Source organism: Leptosomus discolor, chromosome 21 (genome assembly GCF_034619465.1).
Source record: "Leptosomus discolor isolate bLepDis1 chromosome 21, bLepDis1.hap2, whole genome shotgun sequence".
NCBI lineage: Eukaryota > Metazoa > Chordata > Aves > Leptosomiformes > Leptosomidae > Leptosomus > Leptosomus discolor.
The window spans coordinates 4284564-4312078 of NC_141411.1; the positions used below are offsets into that span (position 1 = coordinate 4284564).

General features: G+C 53.3%; 3 protein-coding genes across 5 annotated transcripts in view; 1 reads left to right on the forward strand and 2 right to left on the reverse strand.

Moving 5' to 3' along the window:
• The window catches only part of ITPR3 (inositol 1,4,5-trisphosphate receptor type 3), a 42654-nt gene extending 40569 nt beyond the window's left edge, over window positions 1-2085 (forward strand). For both annotated transcript variants that reach the window (XM_086476426.1, XM_086476427.1), the window contains exons 56-58: window positions 140-300; window positions 810-971; window positions 1283-2085. In XM_086476426.1, the coding sequence (XP_086332552.1) occupies window positions 140-300; window positions 810-971; window positions 1283-1351 (392 nt within the window). In that variant the 3' untranslated portion in view covers window positions 1352-2085. The remainder of the gene's footprint in view (window positions 1-139; window positions 301-809; window positions 972-1282) is intronic.
• Window positions 2086-3262: 1177 nt separating this feature from the next.
• On the reverse strand, window positions 3263-6940 carry UQCC2 (ubiquinol-cytochrome c reductase complex assembly factor 2). 2 transcript variants are annotated; one of them, XM_086476563.1, is made up of 4 exons: window positions 6797-6940; window positions 4567-4641; window positions 4154-4223; window positions 3263-3441 (listed from the first exon to the last, which is right to left on the reverse strand). In XM_086476563.1, exons 1-4 carry the CDS (start codon window positions 6932-6934, stop codon window positions 3347-3349), a joined length of 378 nt encoding a protein of 125 aa, XP_086332689.1. In that variant the 5' UTR covers window positions 6935-6940; the 3' UTR covers window positions 3263-3346. The 2 variants fall into 2 exon arrangements, with proteins under 2 accessions (XP_086332689.1, XP_086332688.1); XM_086476562.1 differs by having other exon boundaries at window positions 4154-4261; window positions 4551-4641.
• Window positions 6941-9358: 2418 nt separating this feature from the next.
• On the reverse strand, window positions 9359-18416 carry IP6K3 (inositol hexakisphosphate kinase 3). The gene is made up of 5 exons (XM_009957635.2): window positions 18218-18416; window positions 13106-13328; window positions 11884-12056; window positions 11069-11244; window positions 9359-9829 (listed from the first exon to the last, which is right to left on the reverse strand). The coding sequence occupies exons 1-5, from the start codon at window positions 18414-18416 to the stop codon at window positions 9359-9361; spliced, it is 1242 nt and encodes a 413-aa protein (XP_009955937.1).
• Window positions 18417-27515: the final 9099 nt, after the last annotated feature.

Below are 27515 nucleotides of genomic sequence, written 5' to 3' on the forward strand. Positions count from 1 at the left end.
GCCAACTAATTATTAAAAGCACTTCTTGAAAGTCACACCTGGGAGAGGAGGCAATTATCTGTGCTTCCTTTCGCATCTGCCTGCTCACTTCTTACCTTCTCCTCCCTCCACCTTCTCTGTTCTCACCTGCCTTTCCCAGGACTCGAAAGGGACAAGTTTGACAACAAGACAGTGTCCTTTGAGGAGCATATTAAATATGAGCACAACATGTGGAACTACTTGTACTTCATAGTGCTGGTGCGGGTGAAGAACAAGACAGACTACACGGGGCCAGAGAGTTACGTGGCGCAGATGATAAAGGTACGGGTCGCCTCAGGGCAGCTCTTTCACTACTGCAGCCTGCCTACTCTGGGAAATATTCGAGCACCAGGGGCTTGCCAAAGCAAAACAGTTTTGAGAAGGAGCTTTTGGAAAATATTTAGTAACGTTGTTGTGCCTTAGTTCTTTCTTAGCTGCTGATTTCCGCTTTGCAATCCGGGCCAACACCACATTGTCTGTTTGAGGTTTTGTACTGGGTATTTAAGGATTGAAGCACGGGCAGAACCAAGCAGTAGAGAGCGTGATTTCAAGGCAAGAAGGGAGGGAACGGAAATTTAGAAAAGAAAAACTTCTGAACTTGAGCCCAGAAGGCTGTAAGAAAAGAAAAACTGGAACTGGACCACTCGTGGAAAATTTGCAGAAAGACAAGACTGAGCCTTAGAATGTCTTTAATCCCTAAGCACAGGCAGGCTTTCTGTTAAATCCTACCAGGTCTCTCCCCTCCTCCTCAGCCCCTCTCCAACTCCCATTCTGCACGGTCTCCTTTCCAGAACAAGAACCTTGACTGGTTCCCCCGGATGCGAGCCATGTCGCTGGTCAGCAATGAAGGGGAAGGGGAACAGAATGAGATCCGGAATCTTCAGGACAAACTCAACACCACGATGAAGCTGGTGTCCCATCTCACCTCGCAGCTGAACGAGCTGAAGGAACAGGTACTGACCGCTTTTAAAAATAGGAACACGGGCGCAGAAACCCGCTGTCCTTACCAAAACAGACGCTGATGGCAAGGAACAGGAGGCAGAACCAGCACAACTTCAGATACAAAGCAAAGGGCTCCTGCAGCTCTTTTGGGGGGAGTTGGGGACGCTTGGGACACGTGGTTTTTTGACACTTCCTCACCAGCTGGAGTCCAGCTCACAGGGTTTTCTGGCAGATGCTTAAAGCAGCCTAGCCAGTCACACACCTGAGGAGCAGAAGGCAGGTCTGGTTTCCTACCTCACTTGTGTCCTTGTTTGAACTCCAGATGACAGAGCAACGGAAGCGCAGACAAAGGATGGGGTTTGTGGATGTCCAGAATACCATGAACCACTAGGAAGAAGCGTCGGCTTCCCCCACCGAGGGACTACCCGTATCCATCAGCTAACGAGGCTGCTTATTCCTGGGTGCCACGCGGGGACGTCGGGCAGAGGAGGACGGACCATGCGGAAGGGCTTCACCGTCCCCCTTTTCCTTAGAGCGCTTGTAAGCAATTCAGGAACCAGGGACCGGCCGGGATTCCTCACGATACCTGGACCCACAGGTTACTCTAATGCCCTTGTAGGAAGATAAATTATACAGGACTTTTATTCCTCGTTGCGGTAACTCTTCGTTTTGCAAACGTGGAGGGTTGCATCTTTATCTCCACGCGCTACAGCCGGATTGGCCTCCGCCTCAGGCGTAGCGTGCCTAGCTGTAGGGCTGCAATATTTAACTTATTCCGAGAGTGGCACTAGTACACGTGGATCTTTGCAAACCAGCCGTCGTATTTGCTGTACCTGCTCCATGCTGATCCCTCTCCATTTAAAGAATTCTGTTCATCACTGTGGTGCAGGGAAGAGGAGCTAAACTCAAGGAGATGGATTTGTTAATTTAACTCGCCAGACGAGGATGAGCATCCAAGCTTGTACCAGTGGGAACTAGTCTTTTGCCTTCTGTGGACCAAGAATATCTGGGCAGTAGTAGTGGGAGACTGCAGGTTTACAGGAGTTCACTGTGAAGGGGTATCCTGTGTTTTAGTTTCATCTCTGGTGTAATGTTTTACTTTTTTTGTTATTGTCGTTACTTAAGAACTGAAGTGTAAATTGCCTTAACTAAATTAAATACAAAAATCATGTTATAATAAAAACTTAAACATGGTAAAGAAAGCTCCCTTCCTGTGCACTCTGGTCTGTCATGGGGCTGTTTGAAACAGAAATACAGAACAAGCCAAGGACCCGAAGCCAAACCAGGGCTGCATTACCCAAGGTGCTCCACAACCCCACGCTCTCAGCTCCAGCTGTTAACCAGTAAAACATAGTCCGATGCTCCAGTCAGAAGACGAAGAATGCTACCACGACGAACTACCTTCAAGACCAGCCTTGTTTCCTGAAGCTTTGGATTACAGCCTGATGCAAAGTTTCAAACTCTTTCATGACTTGCCAGGAAAACACTCTTCAAAGACATGAAAAGGAGCAGCTGTTGGTGCTGCCTGGAGCCAAGCAGCATCTTGGCATAGCTGTGTTCTAGACACCCATCCTTCCCCAGCCAAGCAGCGCTGGAGCCACCCCAGCTACAGTCCTGTGCCTCTGCCTCCCAAGAATAGACACTGATGCAAGCATTAAAGCTTTAAAAAGGAATAAAAATAGGCCATAGCAATGGACTAATCACAGTTGAAATTTGTTTACAGCCCTCCATACCAGCACGGCGTTAAAACCTATCTTTACCCCTCAGATATACCATAGGGAACCATCTCTTCACACTGAGGGAAAGCTGCACACAGCCAGCTCGACCAGCAACACACCGCTGTGGCGTTGGACTGACATCTCAAACTCTTACACTGCCCCACTGTCACCATGGTAAACAGTCACCCTCAGCCCTCTCCTCTCTCTTCCCAAAAGGAAACTAAACACGACAAAGTTACCTCTCCCTCCATTTCACCATTACCAGGGCTGACACACACAAACACCAGCACAGCTACGTTTTCACATCATCACTACCGTTACCTTCACAAGCAGATTTAAAGCTAACACACAGACACACACACGGCTGCATCGCCTTCCTCTGTGCATCTCCTGCTTGTCCCACTTACTCGTAATACAAAGGATCAGATCTGACACCACAAAGTTCTCTCCTCTCCACTGCATCGCCCCAGCATGGTTTCAGCACAGATGTGTGAAGCCGTGTCCTAGATTTTCAGGAAAAAAAGAAAGAGGGGGCACTAAATATGAAGGCTGTGAGGTGTGGGTCTGAACAAATACGCTGTTGCTAAGAGGAATAAATGGTTTTATTCATCATGGCAACATAGAGTGCTTTAGGAATATATACAGTGGAGAATCTGGGAGTTAGCCTGTCACTTTGAGTCCTCTTCAGGTTTCTTGGCAGAAAACTTTTCTCGCAGTTTTCTCCACGTCCCTTTTTTCATGTCTTCCATCTGTTTGAGAACGTCTGCAAAAGCAGAAGGGAGAGAGGTGGGGAAAGAGGAAGAAAAGCAGAAAAGCAAAGGAATGAAAGCCCTCTTATAACAGCTTTGCCTTACATATATTTTCCCTTTTTTTTGACCTTTCATCTTAAAGAATTTTATTTCAGGGCCTGAGGCAAGTTTCTCTTCCCTTCCAACCAATTGTGCAGGGAGTCTCTTAACACTAACATCTAATATTCAGCTTCCACGCTCTGCAATCAAAGTTAGGAACTAGAGCAGAACAAAACTGCACTAGCTTCCTACGCTGCACTTAATAAGTGATCTGGCTGAGAGTATTTCTCCATCATGGTACCCTGTTTTCTCTCAAAGAAGAAATACTGAAAGGAATTTGAACATGGTGAAACAGAAGCTGAGCTACATTTTGGAATGACGTAGCAAACGTGCATTTCTTTCACGCAGCTCCTGCCGTCTGATCTCAAAGAGCCCTCGCAAACCCTCTGCTGCTCCTGCCCAGTGCAAAATACAATGGGCTTTTCACCCCAATAAGATTACTGAAGATCCCCTCAACTATTCCTGAACTTACTCCTCATTAAACACCCTAATATACTTGTACAGCAGTCCCACTGTGTCCTTTAGTCACAGGTGTTTAGCAGAAGCGATGCAGTGAACACCACAAAGACCAGAAGGTACTTTCTCTCCTGCACCGGGTTATTCTCGAATCAAGCACAGTATTGGTACCTGTTGCTAGTATCATCTTGCAATCTTCTACTGTCACTCCAGTGAAGCTTGTGTCTTTCAGGCGTGGGTACTTCACAAGCAAGTAGGTGAGAGAAGGAGAGAGAAAAAGATGTCACTTGTAGTGCATTAAAAAAGGTAAAAATGTCACCAGACGGTAGAGGCCGAGCCCGTTTTCAGTCAAGCGCTACAAATTCTGTTCATCCATGCCAAGAACTGTCACCTGCACTGTGCATACATGTCAGAGAGGCCAAGATGTCTGCAGCTTCCCTGGAGTGACCAAAGGCACCAGTGCTGCCTCCACCTGACCACTCATGTGGCTGTTAAGACATTCCCAGAAACCCTGCTGGGATGAGGCAGCCAACTGCAGTAGCTGGTGACTCAAAAGAGGGACAACAGCTACCACCAAAGCTCACCTTGTTTTTGTAGTAGTTGGTGTGGATTCTGACCAAGCTCTCGTACATTCGGTCACAGGTCTCAGGGTCAGCAATCTGGAAAGGGATAACAGTATCACCCAAGTCCAATCTGAAACCTCCGCAGCAAAACCCACCCTGTTCCAAGGCCTCTGAGGAGGACAGTCAAGAAGCAGGTGACTTCTCGGTGCAGTGTAGGATGCTGGTGACCCCCACTACGCCGCTCCACAGCGCAGATCATTTTCTTTCCCCTCCACTCCTCACCACCTCGGCCTACAAGAATAACGAGCCATGTGAGTTCCAGGCTGGACCTTAAACGCTGCTCAAAAAGATGCGACAGATCAATTGAGAACACGCAGCTAATGAGAACTCTGCCGGCCAGTTTTCTTCCCACATTTATTGGCCAGTGCTGGGAAATCTGCGAGACTTCTTGCTCAAAGGCCAGTTTTATTCTAAAGCATCAAATAGGATAACGTACTGGGATGGAAGTTAGAAAATCCCAGTGCAGGCTAAAAATAGTTTATAATTGATTAGAGAAAAGCAGTATGAAAGACACAGAACAGCTTGTGAAGGGTAAATGGATTTCTATTTTGGTCCAGTAAGTTGGAAAGATCTTGCTAATACCTAAACCTCTGCTAGGTGCCTTGGACAGGTGCCTCTGCCGTGCAGAGCCATCTATTTGGCAGCGTGGCTGGCACATCATCTCGTTTTTCTCTTTGACAATGGGGGTCAGTTCAACCAGAACGCTGCATTGCTGCTCAATGACATCAAACATAAATGATTAAAACGGGGATATGAATAGGAACAGTATCCACAGAAACACGCTGGGATAAAATGACACAGCTCATCTGTCCTTGGGACACTGGCACAGGTTCAGCACGAGGCGGGCAATGCCTCCTCGGTGCAAGCTAGGAGAATTAAGGAAAGGCTCCCGTTAATCAGCAGGTAATGGCTACTGCAGGAGAGAGGATATAGGGACAGACAGACTGTCAAGAATAAGCACCATCACGCTGCAGGTGATCGTCAGCTCAACCTGTCTTGCAGTCACATTTCAAATGACCCTGCAAATGTTTGAGTAATGACAGCAGAAATAGCGATCAAATGGGTAGCAGAAACACTATTCCCCCCTCCCCATAAGATCAGCAAATCTTATTCCACGTGAATAAACCAGACATTAGACCGATAAAGTGTCCTTTATGGTCCTAGTTCTTCTCTCAGACATTCCTCCTGCGGTCTGCCAGTACATTTCCTTTTGCTGTATTAAGCCCTTATACATACAAATTGACATCAGCGCTGCAGGCATCAATTTAGATTTTCAAGACGAGTGGCAGCTTTGGGATCTTGCAGCCAATTGGTGCAGCACATTCAGCTGTCCTGAGCACACGGAAAAGCAATAAGCACTTTCCAAAATGTCTGCTGCTGCCTATTTTGGTGACCAATATAGAATTAGGTGCCTATAATGGCCCCTTGAAGTAGAAAACACAATCTGGAACAATGTCTTGATGCGAAGAAAGGGCACATTTGCATTCCACAGCACCACCTCCGAGCCTGTAAAGGTGTGCAGCCCAAGTCAAGCATCAGCTTCTCTAATTTATTTCAGCACCAAAGCCTAAGCTCCCCCACGGAATACAATTTTATAAGCGCTGCATCCTCACAGTGCCAGGCAATGTTGCATGGCACTGTGTACTCCACGCTGCATCACACCATCATTATGGTAAGCAAGACACACCAATTAACTCGATCCCAGCACAGCACTGACAAACTCCCAGTGCTTTGTACCCCAATTCCATAACCACAGGAACGGGGCTCTCCAAAGCACGGCGTGCAAACGGTGCGAGAACCGGGTGTAAACCACAGCTTGTCCTACGGGAGGAACGAGCGGCGGGGCTGAGCGGGGCTGACCCAGGGCTGGGTTTCACAAGCGAGCAGAGCGTTCGCACACCGGTGTCCTGGGCCCCCAGGGAGGCCCCCAGGGAGGCTCTGCGGGGCCCTGAGGAGACCCGAGGGGCGCTCGTTTCACACCGGCGCCCCGCAAGCACAACCTCACTGCGACCGAGCTCCAAGGCGAGGAAGAACCCCAAACTCCTCAGGTTTGTGCCCAGAAGCCGGCTCAGAGGAACCGTTAAACCGCATCCCCCCCCCCACTCCACCCCCTCCCGCCGGAGCCGGGAGGGGCAGAGGCGGCTGCGCGGCCCAGGCCCCGCCTCGCCCCCCCGCCCCCGCTCGCCCTCACCTGCGTGTTCTCTCCCTCCCGGAAGGCCTGTGCCACCCGCTGCCGCAGGAAGACGCCCAGGTCCCGCTGCCGCTTCGTCTCCTCCACCGGCCACTCCTCGCAGAGCTTCAGGAACCGCCGGTACCTGGTGGCCGCCATCGCTGCCGGCCGCGCCGGCCATGGAGGGATCACGTGACCTACGGCAGGCGAGAAGAGAGGGGGGGGTGTCGGGAGGGGCTGCGCATGCGCGGCGCGGCGCCGGCGGGAGGCTGGTGGTGGCGGCGGCTGCGGGGGCGGGAAGCGGCGCTGCCCCTCAGCGCTGCCCCCCCCCCGGGGGGACCCTACCGAAAAGGAGGGCTGGGGGGGCTCCCGAGAGGCTGCCCCATCCACCTCCCCGCCGTGCCCGGGGCTGGGCTGGGAGAACTGCCCGGCGAGGCCCTCAGGCCGCTGCTGGGCCCTCAGGCCCCGCTGGCCCAGACCCCTATAAAAGGGCGGGGGGGCCGAGGCCTAGGGAGGCCCGAGGACCACCCGCGATGGCCTCACAGCGCACCCTGTGTGTTTGAACGGCAGCTGATGAGCAGCCTGGCTTTGCCCATTCATTTGCTAGATTGCTGCCTACGCTGCCAAGAGTCCCGCGTCGTGCGGCTGGCAAAGGGATCTGGCTCCCGCGGCGCTGCAGATACCGGGCCAGGCCACCAGCAGCCCAGCCTGTAATAGCTACCTTACTGCTCGGTTTCTGGCCATTTTAAAACCTAGAAAGTCTTGCCCGTCCTTCCCCATCTCCACATGGAGCGCATAAGGTTGTACTCTGGCTCAGAGCTTGGCAAATGGCTTGGCTCTTGACAGGCAAATGGTTAAATACTTGCTAATTGCGTGCTCGTATACAAAGGGTGGAAAAGCAGGGTGCCCGACACATTGCTGTTTTCCTCCCAGGAGCAATGGGAGGTGAGGCACGCAGCCAAGGTGGGTGTTTTCTGCGCGGATAAGGGGGTCTGGCTGCTGGCGTCGTGGCTTAGACCCTTCCTCATCCTTCCCCGCCTTCGGAGCCGGCGTCCTGGTGCGAATCCAGCGAGAGGCTCGGCGTCGGTGCAGGTGCTGAGGTGGGTCTGTGTAAACCCTGTCAGCAGAGCTGGCAGCAGCCACGGCAAGCACTGCTCACGTGGGAGCCGAGACGATCGATGACTCCATCCTTTCAGTGCTGAAGTGGAATGTTTGTGGCTTTTTTTATAGTCGTCTGAGTTTGTGGACAAGAAATACGCAACACCGTGAACAATATCCAGTAAATAATGAGGTCTTCCCAGATGGACTTCAGGCCAAGTAAAATAATGCAACTGGGCCAGATGCCTTAAATTTCCCAGCTATAAATTGTAGCAGTTCACCTGCTGCATGCAGTAAAATACAAGTGAAGGGGCATCCCTTGAGATCTGGTGTTTAAACCTGTGGAAATAACATCTCTCTTCAAAACACACAGCCCTAAATAAAAGGTAACGTAACTTAAGGATGCTGTGGACGTGAAAAAAGAGATGGACAACAGGTGAGAGTTACTTAGACAATTTTATTTATATCCCCACTCCCCAGTAACGGGGTTCTGTAGCTCTGTTCCTTGTGTAAGGACTTCACTATCAGGTTTCCCACACCATGCAGGAAGGAATTATGTTTGTTCCATAATAATAAAATCTGTCCACAAAAGCTGTAAACATTATTTTGAGTCGTTTGTTATTGTCTCCTTCAAACACACACAGTATTTGTACCAAAGAATTTCTAGGTGACCTTTAATGTCTAGTCCCTGACTCAAACTCACACTTTTTTTTTTTTCACTTTTTTTTTTTTTTAAGCAAAAACACCTTCGTGTGAATGATTTTGTGCCTGATACCTGCCAGCATCAGCGCACTCCCGTACTTCCAGCCCCTTGGCTCAGCAAGTTCCCGAAACGTGCCCCGTTACAGTCCCACGGGGACGTTAAACCTTTGCAAGGCGCAGCTCCCGCTCCGGGGTCCCCTGCTTTTGTACCCTCAGCAGCCCAGAGCCTCGACCCCCGCTGCCGGACGGAGACCCCCCGCCTGTCCCGCAGTGCTGGGCCCGGGGGGGGCGCGAACCTCAGGGGGGGTGGGGGGCGCGGTTTTGCTCTCCCTCTGGCGCCTCCGCGCTCAGCCCTTCGCGTCGAGCCGCGCTGCCGCCTGCCCAGACCCGCCAGCTCCTGTTAATGGTCTCGCTCCAACGCCCAGTATCTCCTCCGCCCGTTTGGCTCCGTGAGCTGGAGGTGAGCGGGTCCTCTTTTATCATTAAGACTCTCAAGTAATGCTTTCTTTCGGCTCGCAAATAAATCAAAGACGGCAGTAAAACAAGAAAAGAAAATAAATCTTCTGATTGATTGCGGACGGAACAGATTCTTTCAGCTCTTTGCTTTTCACGCCTGAGTTCAGCCATGGCACGTAGCGGTTTTGGCGCTTCCCGAGCAAGCTGCCCATGCTCTCATCCCAAACGTGACATCCAGCAGCCGTGAGGGTCCCACACAACCGACCCGACGCGGTACTTGTCAGGGCTGTCGGTCACTAGGAAATCCAGGCTGTTCCACCCAATCTGTCACTTGCCTTCCGAGATATTCTGAAGGATTTTGATGAGATTCTCCAGGCCAAAAATATAGCCGTGGTCTGGCCCGTCGTAAGCGGTGGGATTGCACTGGGAGCCTTTGAAAGTGGTGTGGGCAAAGTCTATCATCCGGACGTCGACTCTGGAGTGATTAGTGCCGTGGGACGGGGTGCAGTGTGTTTTCTGGAAGCGAAGGTGATTATCCAAGGGTGCCGTGTTCTCTTTGTGCTCCTGTCCGTCATAAATGATGAGCAGTGAGCTGGAGTAGAACCTGTAAGAGCTTTGCTTCCTGATGACGGAAAGCAGAGCCTTTAGCCGCAGGATGATGGGCTCCAGGAGATCCGTCCGGAGGTGGTTCCCGTTGCACAGGAACTGGCGCAAGGTTTGCCTGAATCCCTCCGGTGAGAGCTTCCTGCCGTAATACTTGTCTTTGCAGAGAAAATGGCCGGTGTCTGCTTGGTAAACCTTGAGGAGAGAGAGCAACAATCCAGATTGAGTTGTTCAGTTCTCCCAAAGCTCTGGATTTCGTCCTAATCTAAACAGCTCAGACCCGAGCTGTGGAATGGGACACGGATCCTCTGCAGCCTGGCAGGCTCTAGCAATGCTGGCAGTGCACTGCAGGCTTCTCCCTGAATCCCACCTCCTGTCTTTTCTGGAGATTTAAACTATTCAATTTAAACCACTGGTGCAGATTCTTGTTGTGCTGCTATAAATTACCCCTTGGTGAAACCCAAATAGCTGTAAGTCATAGCCGTGTCGCTAGTGATTTACAGCATTTTCCCTCTGGCTACGGCAGGAGTTCGCAGCCGTGCAGGAATACCCCAGCTTTGTACCTTCCCGCAGCAGGTAATGCAGGGGCAGCAATAACCTTCCTTTCTTAAACACAGAGGGACAAGATGTAGACAGAAATTTGTATGTGAGGCTTTGCTAACGCTGAGTAAGAAATGAGGGAGCGAATTTAGAATTAGCTCACACGCCCGTTGTGATTTAAAGGATAATCTGCTCAACAGGAGGATGTCGGAGGCCAGAAAGGGCCACGGGCTTTGACACCGAGTGTTTACGCTGCTGTGTATGTGCCTTACAACCATCACTCTCGTAATTATCCTTCAGGCGCAGCAGAACAGCGTTTTGAAACCTGCTCGAGAAGTGTGAGTGAAACAAATGTGGGGTTTCGGTTTCTGGGAGGAAGGGCAGCGATTTTGAGCAAGAGGAATCATAATATTTAGCACAAAATGAACCCCTCGCTCTCGCGGCGGCGGGATGAGACAGGCCCGCGAAGGCGTGAGCGGGGCGACAGGTGCTTGTTTGGTTTTCTTTTGCGTGCAGCAGCCACGAGCTGAGCGTCAGCGAGGAATCTGTGCGCACGTCCAGGCAGCTTCTCAGCTGGGGTGAACTGGTGCCAGCTGCTCGTGGTGGTGGCAGTGGAGCTCATGCAGCCACCACTTGTGAAAGCAGCCGTATCTCCAGGAGTCAAAGAGGGGTACGGGGAAAGGGTTACCCTACGTGTGCCACATTCTGTACTCTCCCTAAGCACCCTCTCCTGTTGGAGGACAGGACACACAGCTGAGTGGCCAGTTCTTCCAGCCTGTGTTTCTCATCTCTCACCGTTTACACCAAAAAAAAAAAAAGAGTCCCTTGACATTTCCAGTTTGGTTTCAGACCCTGTGTTGGGCAAACACCAAAAGGACCGAGGCTTCATCTCACCTGCATCCCGCAGATGCGAACGCCCAGAGAGGCAGAGGTGCTTTGTTCGCACTTCTTGATGTGCCGGGCTTTCTTCTCCTCCGAGGCGTCATCGCCGTGCTGCCGGGTTCCCATCTTTAAGTCCAGGATGCAGGGATAGTTGTATTTTGATACCACGTTTTCAAGCAATAGAAACTCTGAGCATGAGTTAAGGGAAACCCAATACTTTAAAATTCTAATTGAAAAAGGCCTTAAATCAGAGCAACCGCTGACGCTCTCCATAATAGCTCACCACCGTAATGAGACTTTCTGAGCCAATTTTACCAACATGTCATTGCTATAGGCCCCTTGCTGCCAATTTCAGTTAATTTACTGTAGTACAGTCCTCCCAATTAAAGCACCAACAGCTCCATTCTCTAGTGACACGATAGCCCCGGGCTGTCAATCCGACACCTTGCCTGGTGCTGTACTCACTGCGGTGGGTGTGGGGGAAGTTGTTAAACTGCATTACGCACATGACTGGTGGGTAATGGAGTGTAATAGGAAAATAAAAGGTGAGGCAGCTGCTAATTCCTATACAGTTGTGGTTTTAAATGTATGCCGAGGGGATCCTTGACTTACGCTGAATACCCTTTATGGGAAGTGGGGTTTTTTTTCTCTTTTTCTATTTTTTTTTTTTACGAACGGTGGGAAAAGATAACAGAGCAACTGTATTCCGTATTTTCCCAGAGACTGGGCAGAGGAGGGATGCATACCCCTGCACTAAACCATACGTGGATTACGAGCTGTTATTTATAGCCAAAACTATGCTGGAGGGGAGCGAGGAAAAAGGATACGATGAAGTTTGTTCTCATTATGCTTGGAGGACATGCGGTTCAGGTGCTGCCTGTGACAGTGCAGTCCCCAGGGGTTGTAGCTGTTCCTTTCTGGCTGGTTTCCATTTGCATCTTCCAAAAGTGAATCTGTGCGGTACTGAAGGTCTGTCCTCAATAGCATCTTCCCCGGGCAGCTAGACAAAATGCGCAAAAGAACACGTTTGGTTTAAAAGCTCCAGAAGAGAATATTCCCTCCTCTCCTCTTTTGTCAAGCCTCAAACTTGCTGAGGTGAATTTTCAGGGCCTCTCAAAGGGAACGTATTCATCGTGTCCAACCTGCGGAGATCCTTTGTTACTCCGTAAAAGTGGTTTTCAGAAAGTCAGCTATTGCTGGGTGCCAATATTTGCTTTCATTATCATTTCAGAGTGTGCTTGGCTCCTATGAGAAGCGCCACTCGTAACGCCAATGACCAGGAATCTCTATTTCTCTACCTAATGGGCACAACACAGGCAAATTGTCCCACAATAGGGATGATTCCCAGTTTAGAGGTGCTGGTTTCAAGGAAGGGAGGGAGGAAGCAATGAGGAGATTTATTCTCCTTGGAGGGTCATGCCTTAGTCTCGCTCGTCCAAAACCCATCACACCGAGGGCAGCGCTTTCGTGGTAGCAATATTGCACCCTTCAGTCACAGCTGACCTCGGTCTTTTCTGAACCAGTTTGAGATGAAACATGTCTTGCAGAAAGCTCGGGCAAGCCCTAAGGTCACGGTGCGCTTGCAAGCACGGCAATGCCTTTCGGAGACAGCTCCCCCCCGCCCCGGGACGAGGCCAGGACTGACCCACCCTCGCGTGTGCCGCTGCTGCGTGGCTGTTACCGGCGGAGGGGCGTTACGGGCTGGGTGCTTGGTGGCTGCCCTCACGGGGCCTCTCCTCCTTTCGGAGCGTGCTGCGCTCTGAGGAAACGGGTCTAAAGCAGAGTTTGAGGCGCGTATTTGAGCAACAGCATGTGAGCGAGAGCCAAATCTGCCCTGCTCCATCCACAGGCCGGGGGAGGAGATGAACCGTGAAGCCACCAAGCTGGGCTTTGCTTTTCTTCACCTTGGCTGGGCATCGCTTTCGCTCCCTTTGCCTTAAACCAAGAGTTGTGCCACAAAACCACCCCGGTTAGACTCTACCCGAAGAGAGGCGGGAGAGGACTAGGAGGAGGTTTGCAGGGAGCGTCCCACCCGTGACAGACCCTCACCTGTCTTTGAAGGTCTTGCTGAGCTGCGTGTGACTCCACTGGACCAGCGTGTGCTCGCTGCCGGTGCTGGTGCTGGCAGCCCACTTGCATTTGTGCCATATGGTCACCGAGGAGTCACCGATGGTGTTATCCAGCCGGCCGCGGCTCTCCGCCTGCAGGCTGGGGCTGGCGATTAGGGTCAGGTTGCCGAGGCTGTCCTTTCTGAGGTGCACGGAAACGATGCCTGGACAAAAAGGGGGTAAAACCAAACCAGAATGAGATCAACCCGTGGGTTAACATACAGGCTTGGCCACCATCGACACCAGCCCGAGGTGTTCCAGCCTTCCTGAGAGGGCTGGCGCTTAGCAGGACAGCTGCCTCCTCGTATTTTAGTGGCCTCTCACACTGATCCCACTCTAATTTGAGGCCCAATAAACACCATTAGTTGGAGACCCTGGAAAACAGCCACAGGCTTTTCTAATGTTCCCTCCTCTCCAGGCTCAGCCTGAAACCTGCTTCCTCTGAACATCGTGTTCCTTCGTCCCTCCAGGCTCTGCTCTGCTGCAAGTGACCCAGCAAAGACCCCCCGCGTTGGACCCGGAGCTCCTGGCCTGTTTATGACAAGGGGTTTAGGTCTCACTTGTTCAGACAGGGCAAGGTTGAAAATGCTTTTCATTGGTAGGAAGCAAAGCGGGGATTGGGGACCCGGAATTTTCCAAAGACAACCGGCATGCCAACTGCTTCCTTTGACTGGAGAGCCCCCAGGAGCAAGGGCAGAGCCCTGCGCGTGGGCTGGCAGCGCTGCCTGCCTACGTGATGCCTGTACATTGTCATGGTCGTGCCCTTCCCCAAGTGCCAGGGACCGGCCCCCAAACGGCTGGCGCGGGGGGGTGGATCAGACCCTCACGAGTCCCATGTTCACGCATGAGGGGGAACATGACCGTGCCTGGGGATTATTACTTTCCACCCTAAGTGCTTAGAACACCACTGTGCATTTTAGCATTGCCATTTTCCTTGACTCTTAACAAGGATCATAGGGCTCAAATGCCATTCAGCCCATCACATATTTAGCCCAGTCTCAGCCCATTCCTGACATGGGGATGGCTGCTTCTGGATCTCAAATGACAGGGCAGGAATGGGCATGGCTCGTGTACCAGACGGCTCTGACCTTTCCGGGAAAGGCTGCTCACCGCAGCCTGGCTCCTGCAGCCCTCTGTCAAGGCTGTCTGAGCCTCTCAAGGCAGCAGAAGCATTTTTAGAGCCCTTTTGGGGCTCCGAGGGGGATGCCAGCCGCATGAGTCGTACTTAGCTGCTTTCAAGACTAGCTGCAGTGAGGCAGGTCCCAAAGAGGACGGTCAGGGCTGTTGGACCAGCAGAACTTGTCACTGGAAAGAGCCCCTGGTAGCAACAAGCGGAGCTGGGTTTTATCCAGCTGTCCCCAGGGTATCCTCACTTGGTCTGTTGGGCACTGCGGTGAGATGCATTTCGGCAGCTTAACAAGGGAGCTCTGCTCTCCCAAGCAGATTTGCCAAAGCAAATAAATACGCAAACTCCCTTCTCTCCGTTTAAAGGGAGGTTATGGTAAACAGACACAGACGGCAGGATTTGCCCTCTCTGTGGGTGCGCAGAGTCCCGCCTGCCGAGTTTTGCTGACTGAGGGAGGTTTCCACCACCTGAACTGCAGGAGCCCTGTGTGTCTGCAGCCACTGGGCACCTCCATGAGCCTCGGGGTGCCCATCCCTCCCCGGGTCCTACACCCCGTATCCTCCAGTGTATTCAGATGCGCTTCCCTCCCGCCCTCCGTACAGCTCAGTCCCTTTTGCTGTAAAATCAGCATTAATCCGTACAGCGTGCCACGGCAGGCCTGGTTAAATCAGCTAATTTTGCACTGAAATGGGGGAGGAATATACACAGGCTGCTCTGCCAAGGGAGCTGGGGGGCTGGGAACCTTCATTAGGGGGTAAGTAATATTTTTAGCTGTATCTCAGTCCTTTGCTCATGGTGATGGTAAGCACAGGGAGCTCTGTCTTCCTCAGGCTCCCACGTTACCCACCTGGTCTTTCGCTGCATCCCATTCGCAAAAAATCCGTATTACAGATGACTGAGAGCAAGCGAAATTCCTATCGGCTCTATCGGATGCCTGCCTTGAATTTTCAGGGGAAGCAGGCAGGAAAAAAAAAAAAAAGCCAGCGTATCTTTTGCCTAAATCAAAGCCTTTTTATTTTTAAAAAGTCACTGCGAGGTGAACGGAGTCCTCGATTCCAAATCGAGCGCTCCGCCTCAGTTACGGCGCTCTAGCAGCCTGTAACCTTAAAAACTGTCCCAATTACATATCTGCAAGTCAATGGAGCTGTGCTGATTTACATAGTGCTGACAATCTGGCCCTAAAAACGTTATATATAGCAGGAAACTAAGAGTTCTTAAGTATCTTACATTAATATGAAAATTAATGGGGAGATTTTCAAAGGCGAGAATGAGCAGCTAAATTGCAAGTGAATGTGATCCTCTCACTCCTTCCAGTTGAAAACTCTGTCTTCAAAAACCTACGTCTCAGCCTGAAAAATACTTTTGGGCTTCCATACAGGTTTTGTGTGCGTCCTGCAGGTGACCTGCGTGCGCAAAGCACATCTATGACACACGGCGACTGACCTTCTCTTTTATTGCAACAAGAAAACATCTGTCTGTGAGCAAAGGTGGATTTAGGTACTTGTCTTTGCTGGCCTTTTAGTATCACCAAAACTGCCACCCCGCTCCTGTCCAGCACCAGCGAGGCAGCCAGCGGGTATTTACGGGTGCTGTCACCCTGCTAGTGGCATCCCAGTGATCCTCAGGAGCGTTTTGCTATGTAGCTCTGCCCTCGTGGATTTATTTTTAAATTTACAAGTGCATTTATTTACAGCCACGTGCAACAGGGGTCTGAGCAGAACTAGAGTCCAGCATCCCCTGGCAAGCTCAGCTTGGGGCAGGCAGAGATTTGCGAGGGGCTGGCGGGGGAAAGCTGGTCCCAAGGTCACCAACCTGCCTGAAATGGTGAAGCGAGCGGGAGGTATTTTTTAAGCAGCCAAGTCGGTGCTGGATTTGAATGATGACATTTGATCAGCATTGCACATCATGTCATCATTACATAATAGTCCCCCAGCCACCCCACCCCCACAGCCTAAGAATAGAGATGAGGAACATGGACACGTGTGGACGGGCAATGAAGACCTCGGGATTATTCCCACTGATGCTCATCCCCTCCATCACCCTCCTGGGAAAATGTTCCACCTCTTTAATTTGCCTGGCATTCAGGGCTGGGACAGTTATAATCAGAATAAAGCATGTGTGTGCCCAATGCCAAATTGGAGAAGAATTGCTATTTAATTACCCCTCGTCACAAAACTCACTGGGACTTGCAATAGAAAAGAAAAAAGAAGACAAAAAGGTATTAATAACCAGGCCACCCCTGGACTGATAAGCTGGGACTGCTTAACATCTTTATTAGAGAGACAGAGCAGGGCCCAGCTCTCCAGCACCAAACCCTGGCCCTGGCTAAAGAAAACTGTGTAGAGGAAGACTTGTTTTCTCTCTTAAGCATCTTTTTAATATTGTCCCATAAATCTGCAAAGGCCCCTGACTTTCTGGGAAAGGGAGAGATTGGACTGGAAGCGCATCGAAACCGCGGCTGACACTTTGAGCTCTTTTCTGTGACGCTGAAGGACCAAAAGATATTTTAAGTTTTTACGTGACAGCTGAGCTTCTCGCCTCTCGCAAAAACCCAGGGTCAGGAGCTTTATGAGCAGCACAAGTCTGGCAGTAAAAGCAGAAATAGTGAGGGAATAAGAAAGGGAGGGAGGGAGGATGTCTTAAAAAAAGACTAGGACCCCCACAGACATGGAGTGCTGCTTTTCAGTCGTGAAATTCCGCTGGGAAAGTGGTTCAGGGCAAAGAGAGATAGGGACAGGGGAGGTATCTGAAGGGGGGACCAGGCAGTGATGGGGGGCACCAAGGCAGTGGGGCAGGCAGGAGGCTCTTCCCTGCCCCAGGAAGGTCTCACTTGTGGCAGGACAGCTGCTTGGATGTGATTTTTAAGAAATTAATTGGTCTGTACCTCTGGTTTTCCAGGGACCGGTGCTCACAGGAGTGCTGGGGGGAGCAGGGCTTGGCTAAGGTGGAGCACCCAGCAAAAGTGGTGTTTGATACATCCCTGGGCTGGTTTTTTAGGCTTGGAATTTCATGGTGACCCCAAGGATCTTTCCCCCAGCTCATGCTAGTGCCAACCCTGACCCTTTCCTTGCCCTCAAGAGCTTCCCTGCCTCTGACACAAACCTTCACCTCCTCCAAAACCAAGGCCTGGAGCAGTGGGGCCATGCGTGTGGGGCAAAAGAGCCCTGAGCTCTGCTCCTGGAACAGAAAACCTTTCTTATCAGGGGGTGCTAATTCAAAGCTCTAGCAAATAAAACGCCTCAATTGGCAGATCCTGGGACTGCTGTTGTAACCAAGACTCTCCTAGTCCCTGCTTTCCCGGGGATTCAGTGCCCTCATTTGGATGCCATCAGACCAGCTTCTCTGGGGCCACGACCTGCAAAAATCCTCCAAGCAAACACCGTTGGGAAATCCCGTCCTATTCCTGCCCCTCGTTCTGTGGGGGTTTTCTCCCTTGTTTACCCTCTCTGCCCCACTCCTGTGCTGCCCAGACTCTCGGGGGATCGTGTTCACGCTCTCAGCCTCCATCTTCTCCTGCCTGTCCCCGGGAAGAACAGACCCATTTCAGCCCTATTTGACATGACAGAAGTTCCCTGGGTTACCAAGGCTGACTGTGGTAGCAAGGGGGTGGGCAGAAGGGACCATCTCCTGGTGCCATCAGCCACAGCTCAACCCTTATTAGACATCAGAGACTCCCCCCAGCCGCAGAGACCCAGGAAACCCTCCCAGTCTCACAGACCTGCTCCGTGGACACTCTCACCCCAGGAGCATCCTTGCTCAGCAAAACCCACACAAGCGGCGGGGCTCCACAGCTCAGACCCAGCCTGACCAAGCCAGCCGGTACCTCCCACGCTGCCACTCGCCCCACCAGCCCTTATCCCAGTCTCGGGACTAATCCTGGTGACCACACTGCCGGCCCTTAGCTCCTTCCCCAGTCTCTCCCCTTACCTTTGTACTGGGGGGTGAACTGCCTCATGGCCAAGGGCAGCGACTCGTAGAAGCTCAGCTCCTGCGAGACCAAGGGCTTGCAGACCGTGTGCTCGTCGTACTTCATCATGCTCATGTGGCCGCCCACCTGGTGGACAAAGGGCTCCAGGAGGACGGCGGTCCTGCTCTCGCTGGGGTCCAGGGGGCTCTGCCCCACCATGGTGCTGGGCGAAAGGCGGAGGGAGGGGGTCACTCCCCTCTAGTAGCAGCGAAAGGGGATCAGAAGCGGAATTTGGGACATGCGGCCAGTTCACACCCGCGCTGGGTTTTCACCGACGGTGTCTGCAAAACAGAGGGGATGGGGGAGCGTGAGAAAGGGGGACAAGGCACCGCAAAGCCACCCTCTGCCTCGGCACCCCAGCAGGGCCGGGAGCACAGCCTGGCCTCGCGCTGCCCACCGGCAGCCTGCGCCGCAGCCGGGCATCGAGGGTGCAGCTGGGTGGGGTGAGACCTTTAGGTGCCCAGGGGCCGGCAGGGAGCCCCAGCCTGAAATGCAGAGTCCAGAAAAGAGCCAGTTTAGACCCGTTGGGGGCAAGAGAAGCAGAGGGGAATGATAGAGAAGAGCTATCAAGTGAATGTGATGGCCTTGTCAAAGGAGGCGGATCAGGGCATTCCTTGGATCGGTACTGCCAGGTTATTAATATGCTGTATTAATGACACCCCTTGCTGTGGAACAGCCCCAGTTTGCCTTACGAGACGGCGTTAATGATGGTCTTAGTCTTTCCCAAGCTAGGACATTCCTTGCAAAGGAGGTTTATTAATAAAGCCTCTGCAAGCTCACGTCCCTGGGCAGTCCCTTGCCTCTTTAGCACTGCTGATGGGGTTAGCAACATTTTCTGCACCTTCTAAAGAAACCTCAGTTTGGGACATTCCCTGTCACTTAACACCAGAGCATTAGCGGGAGCGTTCCCTCCACCGTGCTAACGCGGGCATGAGGACGTGTCAAACCAGCACCGAGGCGGTTTGCACCCAAGCACAGGCTCCTCCGAGCTCTCCAGCCCTGCCCTCTGCTACAGCCCAAAGGACCATCCAGCAACAGATCCGTTCCTGATTCTAGCCCCCAAGAGAAATTCCTCCTTGATTTTGACAGCGACGAGTCCTGGCTCTAAAACAGCAAGGTAGGACAAGTACAGACGTGGACCACATCTGTCCGGTGCTGCTTTGGTTTCTCTTGCAAGCACCCAGCAACACCCACTCCTTCACTTCATTCTTTGCAAGAAGCCCATGGAGGCTCTTGCTGTGATGGGACTCCCATAGCCACGGAGGAAGACAAAAGGCAGCTGAGCTAATACATACACTGCAGAAGCAGTCTGGCTTCATCCCATCGAGGCAGTAAAATCAGAGGAAGGCACTCCAGACCCCAAACTAAAAGGGAAGAAGGGAAAAAAACCACCTGATCCTCTTGAAGTCTGGTCCTGCAGCCCTCACAGAGGGGTGTGCAGAGCCCTGGTTTGCCTGCCCCTGTTAGCACGGGTGACTTTCTCCTTGTTCCTCCAGCTTCAGCATAGCTTGGGGAGTTTTGCATCCTATTTTTGCTAGCAAAACCCCAATGCAGTAGATAATAATGTCTGTGGAAGATCCATTTCTCTCTAGCAAAGCCTCCAGGATGTGTTGCTGGATGAGTGACACCACCTCTGCCAAGCCCAAGCCTTGCTGGGACCGGGGCAGCACCATCACCCCCTCCTTACCCAGGAGACACCGAAGAGCAGAGGGATGGTGGTACCTCCCTGCTCACACCAGGAGTAAACCTGGGGTTTCCCATCACCAGCAGCCAGGCAGCTCCCGGGGCTCTGCAAGGAGGGCAGGCTCAGCCTCTCCTCCAGAGCCAGCGCTTACGGCCCAACCTGGGAGCTTTAACCACTAAACCGCAGCGTATTCCTCATCCTGCAACACAGAGCCAAAGCTCTGCTGCTGAAATTTCCCCTTCACCCTCCTCCTGCTGCAATTAAACCACCGAGCAAACGAGCACTCGGCGCAGGTGCCCATTTTGTTTTTCACCTGGAGGAGTGGGATGAAGTGGGTTGAAGGCAGAGAAGAAACACTCTTACCTCCAGAACACACGGGGCTGCTCCTTTACCTTCCCCCAAGGTGGGGGTTTTTTTTCCTTCCCCCCCATTTTCCTATTCCTGTGGAGAGGATTTTCTACTCTACAATTACCAGCCCGCACCAGCGAAGGAACAAAGCCAGGCCACTTAGACAAGTGCCTTTCAGCCGGGGAAGAAAGCCGCTCTTCAGAGCTTTTCTAGAAGTTAATAAAAGCATTTAGCGTTTTGTTAAGTTGCGGCAACTTTTGAAGAGGATTTCTCCCTTGAAAGCTGTGGGTTTGTTGTGGGTTCGGGTTTTTCTGCCCCCGCCTCCTTAAGAAAAAAAAAGGAGAAAAGCAAAAAGCAAGTGGATTTGTCTTAACACCTCTTTGGAGCAGAGAGAGCAACATGATTTCAGTCCAGTTTTTATTGCTTCAAAGACAGTCCAAGGCTGAAACTCAGCTGACAGAACACACTCGCAATTCTGGCAACCTTGGCGTTGTGAAGAGAGTTGCGGGGGGAAAGGCCCACCATTTGATACAGCTCTTGTTGTTTTCTCTTAAGCAAAACTCGGAGAAAGATTTGCAGTAGGGGAAAGGGGCTCTTTTCATTTAGTTTTTGTTCTGAAGCAGCTCGTCCATTCGGAGCAGCTGAATGTTGCTGCACTTACTGCGCTGCTCTGAGCTCCTCTGAAACAAGACACTCTCGAAATAAATCACGTCTGCTGGCTCAAGTTATCGCGAATGCTAAAAGATATTTACGCCACTAAAATTACGTGGAATTACAGATAGAAATGTGTCCTCAAAACCAAAACCAGAAGCCTTCACTATTTTGCCCCTAGCTAAAAAAAACCCCAAACCAACAAACAACCCTGGCACTGCAGATGAAGAGCCAGAAAATATTGGGGAAGGAAAATAAGAAAACCCCCCTCTCCAGAAAAAAAAAAAAAAACAACAACAAAACCAAGGTACTTTAAAGCTCCTGCATCTCCGCGGTGACTCTCAGAACATACCACCTTCCCTTCCAGCATCGCAGCAGCATCTGGCCTGAGACAGGCTTTTGCGTTTCTAACAGTCACGTCTGTGTAACGAGGACCTGCCAGGCTGGTCTCTAACCTTTAATTAGTGCCTACTCCATCCCCATCCCAAGCAGAACTCTGCCATGGGGGGGGGGCAAAGAGCAGACAGCCCAGCCCTAGGAGGAAGCCTGTGCCTTGTAAACAGCTGGGGTCCTCTTGGCAGAAAGACTTTGGAATGTGAAAAAGCAAAATGACTTTAAAAACAAGTGCTCCGTCAGAGCAGGATCCCTGTCTTGCGTATCGTGGTCAGCACCTTCCCCTTGGGGGGACCCAGCTCCCCAAAGCATCCCAAAGCGCCCTGCTGCAAAGTCGGGTTTCAAGCGCTGCAGAGGGCTGCTAATTTTTTTTTTTTTTTTTTTCTTCATTAAAAGGCAAGACAGGACCATAGCTGTTAATTTGAAGAGATCTCCATGTCCGTAGCTGACCTGAAATCAAAGCCAGCTCCTGCACCGAGCCCCAGCCCAGCCCAAGCGCAAGGTGCGGGCGAAACCCAGTTGCCCCATTTCCCTTTGGTCTTTGGCCTCGTGCCTCCAAGCTCCCCAACGCCTTGGCCACAGGGAAAATCCTACCGGTTCCAGCTCAGCGCCCCTCCCGGCAGGGCTTGAAGCAGACGCGGGCTGTTCACACCAGCAGACAAGCGGCTGAATCCCTCAATGAACCTTCAAATCTGCCTTTCCTGCTCTTCCCTTGACTACAGCCAAAGGCTGAAATAGTTGCAGGGCAGCACCATGCCGGGAGAGCAAAGCTCAGCTCTCTGCAAGCAACCCGGCTCTAAGCATCCTGCCATAAATCCTGACGTGCAGAAATCCTCTGCTCTTTTATCTTGTGTTTCCTTTCCCGAAAGAAAATGATGTCTGCAAAGTTGATGACTGGTCCCCACATCCCTCACGGAGACGATGCAAGGATTCGGTTTGCTGCACCGAAGGATTTATTGGGCAGCTTTGCGGGAAGCAGCAGGATCGATGGGGAGGGGTGGGAGTCGCGTTATCTGGGGCTGGCGTGGGGCAGCAATGGGGCTGGCGAGGGCTGGGCTTCCCAGCAGGACACGGGGATGTGCCTTTGGACCACAGTAGCGAGCCTGGGGCTGCCAGCAGTGCCGTGGGACAGGGGGACATAGTGCCACCACCTACCTGCCTAATTTCTGCCTTTCACGCCCCCAAACACCAGCTGCCCCTCTGCTGACCGGCCCGGTGCTTTCCAGCAATGCCACAAGCGTGACAAAGAACTGAAAGCCTCCAGGCTCGTTTTTGGCAGACCCCGGGGTTTGCACCACCCCCGTGCCCCGGGTGCCAGCTGTCCCCCCTCGCTCCCATCCCTTCCCACAAGCCGTGGCCGCGCTCGGAGCCTCTCCAAAATCAAGCGCTTGTTCACCCTGCCCTGGAAGGCGGATGGCGCCGATGCCGAAGCCACCCTGGACCTCACCTGCTGGGTTTCTGCGGCTGCTCTGGGCTCGGTGGTGAGCGGGGCCTTGGGGTGCTGCCCGGGCTGGGTTTCTGGCTGCTTCTCGGCGTGGCTCGAGTGTGAGAAATGAGGGAGCGGGGGGAGCCCGTGGACATTTGGGCCATCACCTGACTGCTGCCGTCGGTGCTGGCAGGCGCCTGGTATGTCCAGCTGACAGCTGAGCTTTAAAGGGGGGAAGAGACACCCTTGGGTGTTAAAGGAAAACAAAGCCACGTGCGCAAGAGGGTTAAGGATGGAGGGAGACGGCACCAGTCGTGCGTTAAGCTTTCCAGAAAGCGTGGCCACGCTCCCGCTCCCTTGTGCAATCGTCTCTCCAGGAAAACAACTGTTGCTTTTTTTTTTCTGGTCTGTTTTCCACTGCACCACCTGCAGAAGCCCCCCTGGGCGAGCTCCACCAGTGTTTATCACCTCCCTGCGGGACAGGGCAGGGGACTGGCGGTGGGAGCAGGACGGACACCGGCTCCCCGGAGCTCCCAGCAGAGAAACCCGCCGGCTGTTTGCTCCCTGTGCGGGGGGAACGTGCTGGGGCGACGCAGGGGAGGGCAGAGGGGCGGCCATCGCTGGAGGGAGGGGGTAAGAGGGGCTGGGATGCTGCCGGACAGACTGACTCACCGGTCTTTTTGGCAAGGAAAAGCTATTTATGGCAAGGAGGGCAAGGCACGGGGCGAGAGCGCGGTTTGCCCGAAGCCGGGCAGCAGAGGTGTGGGTCAGGCAGCAGAGCCCGCAGTCACCCAGCCCCAACCCTGCCAACAGCCTCCTGCAGGGAAAAATGACACCCCAGTGCTTTGGGACCGCTGGGGGAATGGAAAAGTCCCAGGGAGCTTCCTGCCAGGGCCGAATTGTCTCCTCCAACGAGACAAGGACAGTGCGTGCTCCCCAGCCCGCTCCAGACCCCCTCCAAGTGTCCTCTCTGGTGCGTGCCGAGGGCAGCCGTGCTCGGGACATGCCGTGCCAGCCCCACGCATCCCAAGAAGACAGGATCCGTGTGTTCTTTAGGAGATCAACAGCACACGCAGTCCGGGCATCCCCTGGGAGAAGCAGGGGGTGGTGCCCGCTCTCACCCCCCATCATAACTTGAGGACATTGGCAAACCCGTGCCCACCTGGGGCCCCCGTGGGCCGCGATGGGGAAAGCGCTGGGAGGGCTTTGCAGCCAAACGGCAGGAGGTTGGGAAGAAAATCTCACTGTTGAGATAACGATCGATGGATGTGGTAATTCTCACTAACTGGAGGGGAGAAAACAGGCTTACAAAGACCAGAGGGATCGAACGGATGGTCGGGGGCAGAGGCCGAGATTAAAGACAAGGATGAAACACAGACCCTGATTCCCAAGCCCTGACTTCACTTTGCTTTATGCTGGTATTTTAGTTTAGGAAAGTGGTTCTTTTTCTTTTTTTTTTTAAAAAAGCTTGGTTTCTGAAGGAAGGGCAGCTGACATGGGCACTCTGCGAGGCCAGCCGTGTACATCCCCCACCGACAACTTCCAAACCCATCAGCCAATCTCAGCAAAATGCATCCAAAACTCGGGGTGTAAATTCCCCCAAGGTACCTCACCGCCTTCCGGCTGGGGTGCCTTGCTCCGCTGTGAGGAACAAGCTCCCATCCTCCTCCTCAGCACCACGTCATCCCTGATCGCATCCCCTCGGCCGAACAGCTGAGCTATAGGTTATCCTTAAACGTCACTGCTGGGGGGTTGGGGAGAACTCGCGCCTGGTAACGTATCCCTGGTGAGAGACGGAGGTTTTCGGTGGGTTTAGGTGCCGTTAAAGAGCGAGGAAGGGCCAGCCCAGACCTGCGGGACGCTGGTGCAAACCCAGACCCAGCTGCTACCTCCTCCATCCCAGCTGGGCTGTGGTCCCTGCTGGGCTCACCACCAAACCCCCTGGTTCTCCTGGGACAGGGGTGCAGGTGACACAGCCCAGAGCTGTCCCAGGGCTGAAGCACCTCTTGCCTTTCAGCAAGCCAAGGGCGACGGCTGCAGGCACCGCCTGCTCTCCCGTGTGCCCAGAAAGGGCTCAGCATCGCAGGACGGGGCGCCCATGGGCCACAGCTCAGCGTCACGCACCACCCCAGCGGCGGGAACATGCTGGTTCCCAGCATCTGCTTCTTTATCCTGTCCCCTGAGGCAAGCTGGTCTTGGCATTTCCTCCTCCTTTTCCAGGACAGATGGGGCAGGGCAGGTCTGCAAGCCAGCTCCCCCTTGCCGTGCCCATCACGAGGGTGGCACAGGCAAGCAGCAGGTCCTGACGTCCCTTATTCTGTCCTTCACACACCACAGCACATAAAAGCCCCTGAAAAGAGAAGCCGAGCCGATGCGCAGTCCCCAACACGTCAGGCTTTAAACCTAATCACTACTGAGCTGGTAGGAGGGGGCCAGGCCCATGCTGGGGGGCTCCCCTGGGCTCAGCGAGAGGCAGAACCGAGCGCCCAGGTTTGCCCTGCGGCCCCAGGGAGCCCAGCACCGTCCGGCTGCTGCAGCACGTCACCACCTTTGCAGGGGCCCGTCCTGCTGGATATCGTATGTATTTTTAATGCATGCGTTAATTGAAGCAATCTCATTTTTATGGCAGGCGTATTGCCGGGCCGGGAGACGTGTCCTTTGCAGTTACCGCTCCGCTAAAACGAGCGCACGGAGGATGCCCGAGCCCGTGAGCGGCTGCAGGGTCCCTGCGCAGGCAGCCGGGCTGATTGCGGCTGCCGAACGGCCGCAGAGCCGCAGAGGCAATTACTCAGCCTCTTGTAAAAAGCAGAGCACTCTAAGGGGAGAGCAACCCTGTCTCATATTAAAACTATGCTAATTAGGAACTAATTACGGGCACAAAGATATTATTACCCTTGGCTAGCCTGCAAGCTGCAGCCTCGGTCCCGGCTCCAAACCTCTCCCAGTCCGGTGTGGGCTCGGGGCAGGGTGGGCACGCTGTCATCCGTAAAAGCCAAGCCTCGAGTGAGCCAGGGCTGCCTGGTCCCCAGCTCCCGGGTAACCTCAGCACCCCCGAGCCTCAGCCTGATGTGACCTGTGCAGGGCCCTTCTCATGTTAAAAGGACTAAATTTATATCGGCGGGAGAGCTGGAATAAAACTGTGACTGAGGATTGCCTCGGAGGTTAAAGAAAAAGAGCAGAAACTGCTGAGGGCACGCAGGGAGCTGACGCTGCCCCTGCTGCCCTGTGCCCATCCTTTCCCTTTCCTGCACAGAGGCCAACAGTGCAGGTTTCCCTCCTTTCCACCTCCAAAGGTTTTGGACCATCCTTAAGTCTTTGCTGCTGTTTCATTCACCGCTCTCTCCCCAGATAGGCAGCGGTGCCAGACGGGGTGGCACAGTGACACCAGGACAGCCATGCTGGGTCTCTCCCTCGCCCTGAGCCAGCCCCAGGGCTGGGAATGCCCTTCATGCTGCTGCTGGGTGCTGGAGCCTCACCCGCCGGCTGGCAACGACACGTAACCCCTTGTCGAAGCGTCCTTGCTGCCGGTGGCGCCTTTGGGACACCAGCTGGGAGCAAAGCAGGAGCCGCTCTCCCAGAGGGAGCACGGGGACGTCCCCAGGACCCGTTTCTGGGCATTTTTACATGGAAGTGGCTCAGCTGCACCCTGCGAGCCCAGCCCTGCTCCGGGCCCCCAGCCAGCAGCTCCTCGCCACCCCAGGGTGTTTTCCTCTGCTGTTGCTGTTTGGATGCCGCGAGCTGTTTTGGAGCTGGGATGTAAACACTGAACCTGGCCTTACAGCAGGTCACTGGAAAGTGATACAGGGCAGGCGGTCTCCTCTGTCAGAGACCAGATCAGCGGAGGCTCCGGTGTCCTCCTGCCACCCGAAAGCGTGTCCCCAGGCAGCTGCTGCTCACCCAGGAGCTGGGGAAGGGGGAGCGTGGGGGGCTCCCGCAGCGCAGACCCCATGCTCTGCCCCTGGGTGAGGAGAGCTCGAAGCCAAGCAAGGTTTCCACCACCCAACGTTTGGGAGAGCCGCCAAGGAAGGTTTCCACAACCCACCAGGCATCTCCTCGTTTGGGAGAGCCCGTTCGAAGACACCCGTGGGCTTCGCATCAGCCCCTCACCAGCCTTACAGAAGCGTTCCCTCCAAAATCACGCACCGCTTTGGGGTTCGCACAGAGGTCTGGGCCCCGCGTTGGGGGTCTGCTCTGCAGCTGCGGGCAGCCCCCCGAGGGGTAGGGAGGTGGGGACGGGCCTGTCACCTCGCGCTCTGCTGTAGCGAGGGTCCGTTCGTTAACGGGAGCAAAAACCTTTGGGCAACGCTCACCTGGAGGCCGTTCTTTAAAGGTTGAACGAAGTCACGGTGGAAATCCCAGGGCAAGCGTTTAGGGAGTGATTGCTTCGGACAGGGGCCGTGCCGGAGGGAGGCGCCTTCGGGCAGGACTCGCTGGCCGTGCTGCTTCTTCCCCGGTTCACGTGGATGTTTCCAGGAGAACTGGCAGAGCGCCCTGACTCTGCGCCCCATAAATAAGGCGCAGCATCAGCTGTCATGTCAGCAGGAGACAAAACATTTAATGTGAAAGGCTTTAAATGGAAGCAGGAAATGAAAAGATAAAGGGCAAATTTTGTTTTAGATGCCTTGTTGGTACATCTTTTCCTTTCTGACAGTAAGGGGATGCGATGGCTTTATCAGCCCACCGTTGGAGAATTTATTTATAGAAAATATTTTGCAAGAAAACGGGAGGGGGATGTTAGCAGCTCTGGTTGAGCAAA

Coding starts and splice junctions, on each gene's coding strand:
- UQCC2 (XM_086476562.1), bottom strand. CDS start 6,934: ATGGCGGCCACCAGGTACCGGCGGTTCCTGAAGCTCTGCGAGGAGTGG. Junction 4,642..6,796: donor GGGAGGGAGAGAACACGCAG/GTGAGGGCGAGC, acceptor ATCCCTTTCCAG/ATTGCTGACCCTGAGACCTG. Junction 4,262..4,550: donor CAAGGTGAGCTTTGGTGGTA/GCTGTTGTCCCT, acceptor ACAAGTGACATC/TTTTTCTCTCTCCTTCTCTC.
- IP6K3 (XM_009957635.2), bottom strand. CDS start 18,416: ATGGTGGGGCAGAGCCCCCTGGACCCCAGCGAGAGCAGGACCGCCGTC. Junction 12,057..13,105: donor AGCAAGACCTTCAAAGACAG/GTGAGGGTCTGT, acceptor CATTTTGTCTAG/CTGCCCGGGGAAGATGCTAT. Junction 9,830..11,068: donor TTCGCATCTGCGGGATGCAG/GTGAGATGAAGC, acceptor TCTCTCCTCAAG/GTTTACCAAGCAGACACCGG.